The sequence below is a fragment of the Terrapene carolina genome, unplaced genomic scaffold (assembly GCF_002925995.2).
Source record: "Terrapene carolina triunguis isolate 2854851 unplaced genomic scaffold, T_m_triunguis-2.0 Scaffold833, whole genome shotgun sequence".
NCBI classification, from domain to species: domain Eukaryota; kingdom Metazoa; phylum Chordata; order Testudines; family Emydidae; genus Terrapene; species Terrapene triunguis.
In genome coordinates, this window is record NW_020665184.1 from 3,579,772 (window position 1) to 3,586,482 (window position 6,711).

At 60.8% G+C, this 6,711-nt stretch overlaps 1 protein-coding gene across 1 annotated transcript in view; it reads left to right on the plus strand.

The window, feature by feature from the left end:
- Positions 1–6,711, plus strand: part of OLFM2 (olfactomedin 2) — a 60,001-nt gene that overhangs the window by 44,918 nt on the left and 8,372 nt on the right. The window contains exons 4-5 of the mRNA XM_029913707.1: positions 1,229–1,376; positions 2,596–2,670. Of these exons, the coding sequence (XP_029769567.1) occupies positions 1,229–1,376; positions 2,596–2,670 (223 nt within the window). The remainder of the gene's footprint in view (positions 1–1,228; positions 1,377–2,595; positions 2,671–6,711) is intronic.

Here is a 6,711-nt window from a genome sequence, read left to right on the forward strand (position 1 = left end):
CGGTGCCTCAGTTTCCCCCTGTAGGGTGGGGCTAGGGACTCTGGCCCACCTCCCGGGGCGCGTGAAGCGCCGTTAATTACCCGCGGGGCCCACTGCTCCCAGTCCTGGCGGGTGGGGCCCCGGGGAAGGCTGTGTGTTGCCAGGCTACATGGAATGGCTGAAACCCTTCCCAGCTGTCGCCGGGGCTCAGGGTCCTCGCGGTTATTGGCACTGGCGTTGCCAGCAGCAGCGGGGAGCAAAGTGGGGCTGGGATTCGCGCTGGCTCTGGGTCAGAGCCGCCTGCGTTAGGGGGGGAGAGAGGAGCCGGAGCTGGAGCCATTCTCCCAGCAAAGCCTGCAAGCCCCTGTCCCTGGCTGCTGAGACGGGCTGTCCCCAGTGCTGCAGCCAGGTTAGGGAAGGTCTCCCCGCTCTGTGGGATCCCTTCCTGCTTCACTGGGGCGGGTCTGCCAGGCTGCAGGGAGGGCAGGGGTCAGGACAGACCCCCGGCCAGCTGGCAGGACACAGCCCCCAGGGCCCAGCACCAGCTGCCTGCAGAAGGGAGCCTGGCGTAGGAGAATGGGGTTGTACAGATCCTTTGCCAGTGAATTGATGGAAACAGGCACTCGGGAATGGCCTTGAACTCTCCTGCTTCCAACCTCTAACATCCAGAGGTCATGGGGGGACTTCCCCAGGGGGCAGATTATCCCAGTGCTGCCTCCGTGGGGCTTCATGCCCCTGTCTCTGGGGCAGCTGGTCCTGGCCCCTGGTGGAGACGGGATACCAGGCCATTCCTCTGAGCACTTCCTCCTGCCCAGCTCCGGAGGGAGCCTGGCATGGTGCTGGCTAAACCTCGCCGCCCTCCGGGGCTGATGGCTCAGGTCCAGGGCCAGCTGTCAAAGCATAAATCAAGGGAAGAAGCCCTGGCAGGTCTGGGACCCGACTGCTGCCAGGCGAGGTCCCTCCGGCTTGCTTTGCAGCTGCGTGAGGTGAGAGCTGTGGGCCCTGGCTCGCTCACTGTTAAGCACCGCAGAGATGCAGTAACATGCAGGAAAGAGAAGGGGAATCGCTGTCTCCCGGCCTCGTGGGGCTGCTGAGGGCGAGGAGACGCTTGCTGAAAGGCAGGTGGATTTATGGAGTCCTTGAGTGGAGGCGACGTGGAGAGCGATTTCCAGCCAGGCCCAGGTCAGCATGGCCCAGGGGGAGCCAATGCCGAGATCTGCTCGGCTCAACCCCTCCTGCCTCAGCCCAGGGAGGTGACTCTCAGGCCGGGGCCGCGCTACGGACGTACGTTGGTACAACTGGGTCGCTCGGAGGGATGAGAAACGAGCGCATCGTTATACCGACCTGCCCCTGGTGTGCACAGCGCGATGGCGGCAGCAGGACGTCTCCCGACACCAGTAACTACAGGAGCTCGCGTGGTGGCGTAGGAGCGTCTTCTCCAAAGTGCTGCCGCAGGGCCGATGCAGCGTTGGAAGTGCAGACCCGCCCTCAGCAAATCCAGCGCCCTAGCACAAGTGGGCAGAGTTTGCTGTTAACCAGAGCGGCTGGTGGCTGGTGGGGAAGAGGAAGCCTGTGCTCCGAGGCTGTAGCTCAAAACGTCAGAACGGCCAGACTGGGTCAGAGCAAGGGTCCATCCAGCCCAGTGTCCTGCCTCTGACAGTGGCCGATGCCAGGTGCCCCAGAGGAAATGAACAGAACAGGTAATCATCCAGTGATCCAGCCCCTGTCGCCCATTCCCAGCTTCTGGCAAACAGAGGCTCGGGACACCATCCCTGCCCATCCTGGCTAATGGCCATTGATGGACCTGTCCTCCATGAACTTCTCTAGTTTCTTTTTGAACCCTGTTCTAGTCTTGGTCTTCACAACATCCTCTGGCAAGGAGTTCCATGGGTTGACTGTGCGTTGTGTGAAGAAATACTTCCTTTGTTTGTTTTAAACCTGCGGCCCATTAGTTCCATTGGGTGACCCCTAGTTCTTGTGTTACGAGAAGGAGTAAGTAACAGCTGCTTTTACTAGGGATGGTTGGGGCTGGGGGCCGGCCTCATGGGGTGAGTTCTCTGGCCTAGGTGGTTCAGGGCAGGCTCTGTAATCACAGGGGCTCCTTCTTGGCAGTGAAATCGCCGGCTCTTCGCCAGTACGGCCTTCCTACCTCCCAGGGCTCCACCAAGATCCTGAAACTGACGAACGAGAACATTTCCTCTTGCTCAATGATTCTCCACCGTTCCCCCAAGGTGACCCTGCTTCGCAGGCAGAGACTCTGGCCGAGCCCCCTCCCCTCACAGGAGGAGGCTGCGCCAAGCGAATCTGTTTGTGCGTTTGAGTCGGGATGTTGACAGGGAATACTTGACCTGGCAGGGTCCAGGAGTGCGAGGAGAGTCCCAGAGCCCAGACATCCACGCCGCAATTAGACAGCCCCTGGAGCCCGAGTCAGCTGGCACCGGCCAGCCGCGGGTTTGGAATTGCAGTGTAGACGTACCCTAAAAGCTCAAACACCAGGACACAGGTGCTGTGCCCCGGCTGGAGAACTGCCCCGAGCAGAGCAGCTGGTTCCCGCCGGTGAGTCACTTGTCCGTTTCCCCCTCACCCCTGCATCTTCGTTGTGCTCTTGCCTGGCAGATTTATCGCCCGGTTTCAAAGAGCAGCGCTCCAAGGGCGCAAGTCTCCAGCCTGCCCGCGGCCCCGAGGCCGAAGGCAAGTAACACGCAGCGCCTCCGGTGCATGGTGTGGGTGGGGCGTTGTTCCTGGGGAGCCCGCGGCATCTCCGATTAGATGTGCGTCCGGCCGCGGCCACTCCCTGGGCAGAGGCAGGCATGGTAGGCGGAGGGGGAGGCAGCTGATGCAGCAGCAGTCGCCTGTCCATGCCAAGCCCGTGCCCTGGCAAGCCCAGAGGTGGCACCTGAGGCTGGTATGGAGGGACGGGGGTGTCTGTACTTCTGTCCACAGCACTTGGGCACAATGGGGCCTCTGTGGAGCAGCCCAGGGTGAGTGACACGAACCTTGGGCAATGGCCTGGAATTGCAGCTTCTGGACTGTCAGTGGGGAGCTCAGTGACAGGCCCCCCCTTCCCCCCTGCCCACCCCCAGCCTCGTGCCTGGCGGGAGCTTTGCTCGGCTGCTTCCTGAAGCACCAGCACGTGCCCCGAAGCCTTTCTCCAGCCCTGGAGTTCCCAGCAGCTCCCCAGCTCTGCAGCAGTTAAACCATCTCTGCTGCCGTCCACGGGCTCCTGGCATCGCAGGAGGCAGCGCGTTCCCTTGGGTGGGGCCCTGCAAAGGGACCCAGGACTCCTGGGTTCTAGTCCTGGCTCTGCTGGTGACCTTGGCCAAGTCACTGCCTCCCTCCATGCCCAGAGAGCTCTTTGGCACAGGGACTGTCTCTCTTTCTCCATCGGCGCAGCCCCTGGCACGCTGGGGCCCTGATCTCGGTTGAGGTGTCCGTGTAGCACCACAGAGACCAGGGCTCTGACTGTCCCCTTGAGAGCTCAGCGTGTTCTGGACACACGGTTCCTGTTGGTTTCAGTGGGGGTTGTCTCTGTGCTCGGATGCAGGGTCTCAGGGCTTGGCCGCGGGGGGTGGAGTGCCAAGGAGTTAATCCGCAGGATGGAGTCCCTCACTCGCTCCCTCCCCCCGCCCCAGCTCTTGCTGTGAATGTTGACTCCCACGGGGTGGCAATTAATTCTCAGGGCTGCTGGCTGCCTGCAGAGCCCAGCCTGGGTTTTTCCACTCGCAGAGGGACGTTCAGCTGGGAGCTGGGAGCCTGACTCATTCCCGCTCAGCTGCAGCCGTCTGCATTTAGCTCCATGGCGGATTCAGTCCCGTCATCCTGGACGGTGATGTTGGTCACTGGCTTTATCTCCCCTAGTTGAAGGGTATTTTTCCGTGATTTCAAGTCAGGCGTTGTTGTGCATCCAGATCACAGCCACATGCACACACCCAGTGCTATTGCATTGCCCCCTCCTCACTGCGCGCGCGCACACACACACACCTCCCCCCCCGCTGGCTTTGCCCTCCCCCCACGTGTCCCTGAGGCTGGATCCTGGCAGCTCCGCTCATTCCAGGGCCTTCTCTTTCACACTCTCCACTCCAGCAGCGGTCATAAAAAATGCAGCAGCAATTACTGGGCCGGCTTTCCAGGGCTCGGTGTGGTGTCGCTCTGTGCAGCCAGCCTTGCCCAGGACGCCGCGCAGGCCTGTAAGATGCAGGGCCTGGGGAGGGCAGAGGAAATGACCGAGGCCAGCAGCAGGCAGGACCTGCGCAGTGTCTCGCCACCGGCGTGGGACGGCTGAAATCATGGAAATGTGCTGGGGGGGGCACAAAGCACCACGCGCAGCAGCGTCTGGACTCAGAGAAGCAGTGGGAACTAGCACTCCCATGGCCCTGGGGCCCGATTCCCCTCCCTCTCCCCCCTGGTAACACCACTGTTCTCCTGGGGTCGCTGGGAGGAGGAGGACCGGCCCCCGAGTGCAGACGGGCCCATGGGAGCACCTTGGCTGGCTGCGTAGTGCAGACCAGAGCTCCCCTCCCACGGGCTAGCACAGATCTTGTAGCCAGCCACCAAAGGCCAGATTCTCCGGTGCCCAGCACCTTGTGCCGCCGTTTATACCAGCGCAGAGTGAGTGCAGATCATCGCTGCTCTGATCTGCTTGGCACTGTGTAAACGGGGAAGGGCAGCGAACAGCTCGGCCCCCGCAGTCGGACGGGAAAGGGAGCCGGCTCTGCAGCCGGAGGCGCGGCGTTTCCCGCACCCGCTCAGCGTGGAGCGCGCGAAAGGCCGTCGTGCAGAGACAGCGGTGTGGGCGGCAGCCTGGGCTCCCCACTGTGAACGTAGCGAGGGTTGCGGATGAGGTCGTGCTTGGGCAGGCAGCCTGGCGCCCGCACTGCCGTGGCTGCACTGCTGTGTTTAGCGCTCTAGCTTGATCAAAACTAGCGTCCGTGGGTCTCTCCAAGCCGGCCACTGCTCCCCTCCAGCTGCCGGGCGGACAGCGGTGTCAATGGAGCACCTCCCCCGAGGTCAGTCGAAATACAGGTGCTAGTGAGCCGAGAAAAGCGTCCATGGATTCACCGCATCTGTTAGTAAAACTCTGCCGGGGTTAATTCCTCCCCTCCGTGTCCTGTCAGGCCTCTGCTTCCAGCCCCAGGGTTCTGGTCTGTCTGTGTTGGCTGGGTTCCATTGCCCTGTGCTCCGAGGATCTTCTCCCCATGGGGACCTCTGGGGCCAAGTCACCTCTTCACCGTCTCTTGTTGTAAGCTGTCTTCCAGACCTTGGCCGACGCTGCTGGTGGTTTGCTCTTCACCAGCCATGTGCTCTGGGAGGTGCTGAGTTTCATCGATTTTTAGGGCCAGAAAGAATCGTTTGGATCACCTAGTCAGAGCTCCTGCGGGACACAGGACATAGAATTTCCCTGTGTGGTTTATGTACCCAGCCATTATCTTGTGGTTGAGCTAGCGCGGATTTTTCCAAACGAGCCATCCAGGCCGAGTGGGTTCCGACACTGACTCCCTTTGTGACCTTGGGTGAGCCCCTTCTCCCCTGTAACACAGAGACAGCAACACAGATTGCAGAAGATTAATTAGCTCCTATTCACCTACTGCTTGGAAGATGCAAAGTGCTAAGTATTGTAATTATTATTAATTTCTAACCCAGGGGCCGGAACCTGCCTCTGGCATATTAATGAGCCCTTAACGATGGTGCCAGAGCTCTGTCATCATTACCATGCCTGAGGTAAACCACGCACAGGCCTCTTGATCTTCATTAGGGGGAGGTGAGAGAGGGACTGCAGCGAGCAGGAGAGCTGCAGGGTTTCTGTGTTGCAGGCGTTGCCTTCCGGGGAGCCAGGAGTGCAAGGTAGCCACCGGGGAGGCTGGGAGTTCACAGAGGGAGTTGGCCAGAGCGGGGAGGGGTTGGGGGGACTTGAGGCCGTGGAGCCCTCCTCTGTGCTGAGCCTGACGTTGGCACTGGGCAGAGGCCGCATGGGACGTCTGGGCACCACTTAAACCCCACTTCAGCCCTGAGGAGACTTAAGATGTGCCGGGGCCTATCAGGGGGCATCCAGGCCTTGTCCTGATCCCATCCGCTCGGGGTGAATTTCACCCCTGGGAAAGGTTAAGGCTGAAGCCCATCTGGCCAGCGCTGCAAAGGAGGTCAGCGTATGTGGGGCCGTGCTCTTCATCTGGCCAGAAGAGTCTTATTTCATCAGCATCGTACTTCCCCTTCCCTGGAACCGATTCCTGATTGACTTACCCCAAGCCAGCATCAGCCTGGTGTGAAACAAAGGGCGTGCGTCCACACGGCCTTTTGTGTCAGTTTAACCAAAACAGTTCAGAATCACACTGAATGTGAAACTGGTGCAATTTTCTCATGTAGACAAGCTCTTAGACTAGGAATTTTTCAGGGCAGGGATTGTCTGCAGCGCCCAATGTGATGGGGCCCCGATCTCCGTCATTGTGTGTCTGTGCAGTGCCCAGCCCGACGGGGCCCTGATCTCAGTTGCTGTGTCTGGGCAGCGCCCGTCCCGACGGGGCCCCGATCTCGGTCGGTGTGTGTCTGGGCAGCGCCCGTCACAGTGGAGCTGGGATGTGGGGTGACCAGGCACTAGTGACCTACACGTACTTTAAGTCGTGTCTGGGGGCTAAAACTTGAAGGCTAGTAAGGGATGTTGGAAACCGCTGGCGCTGGCCGGGAAGCAGAGGCAGCCGGGCGGGCGGTAGGTAGGGGGAGTGTGTGTGTGTGTGTGTG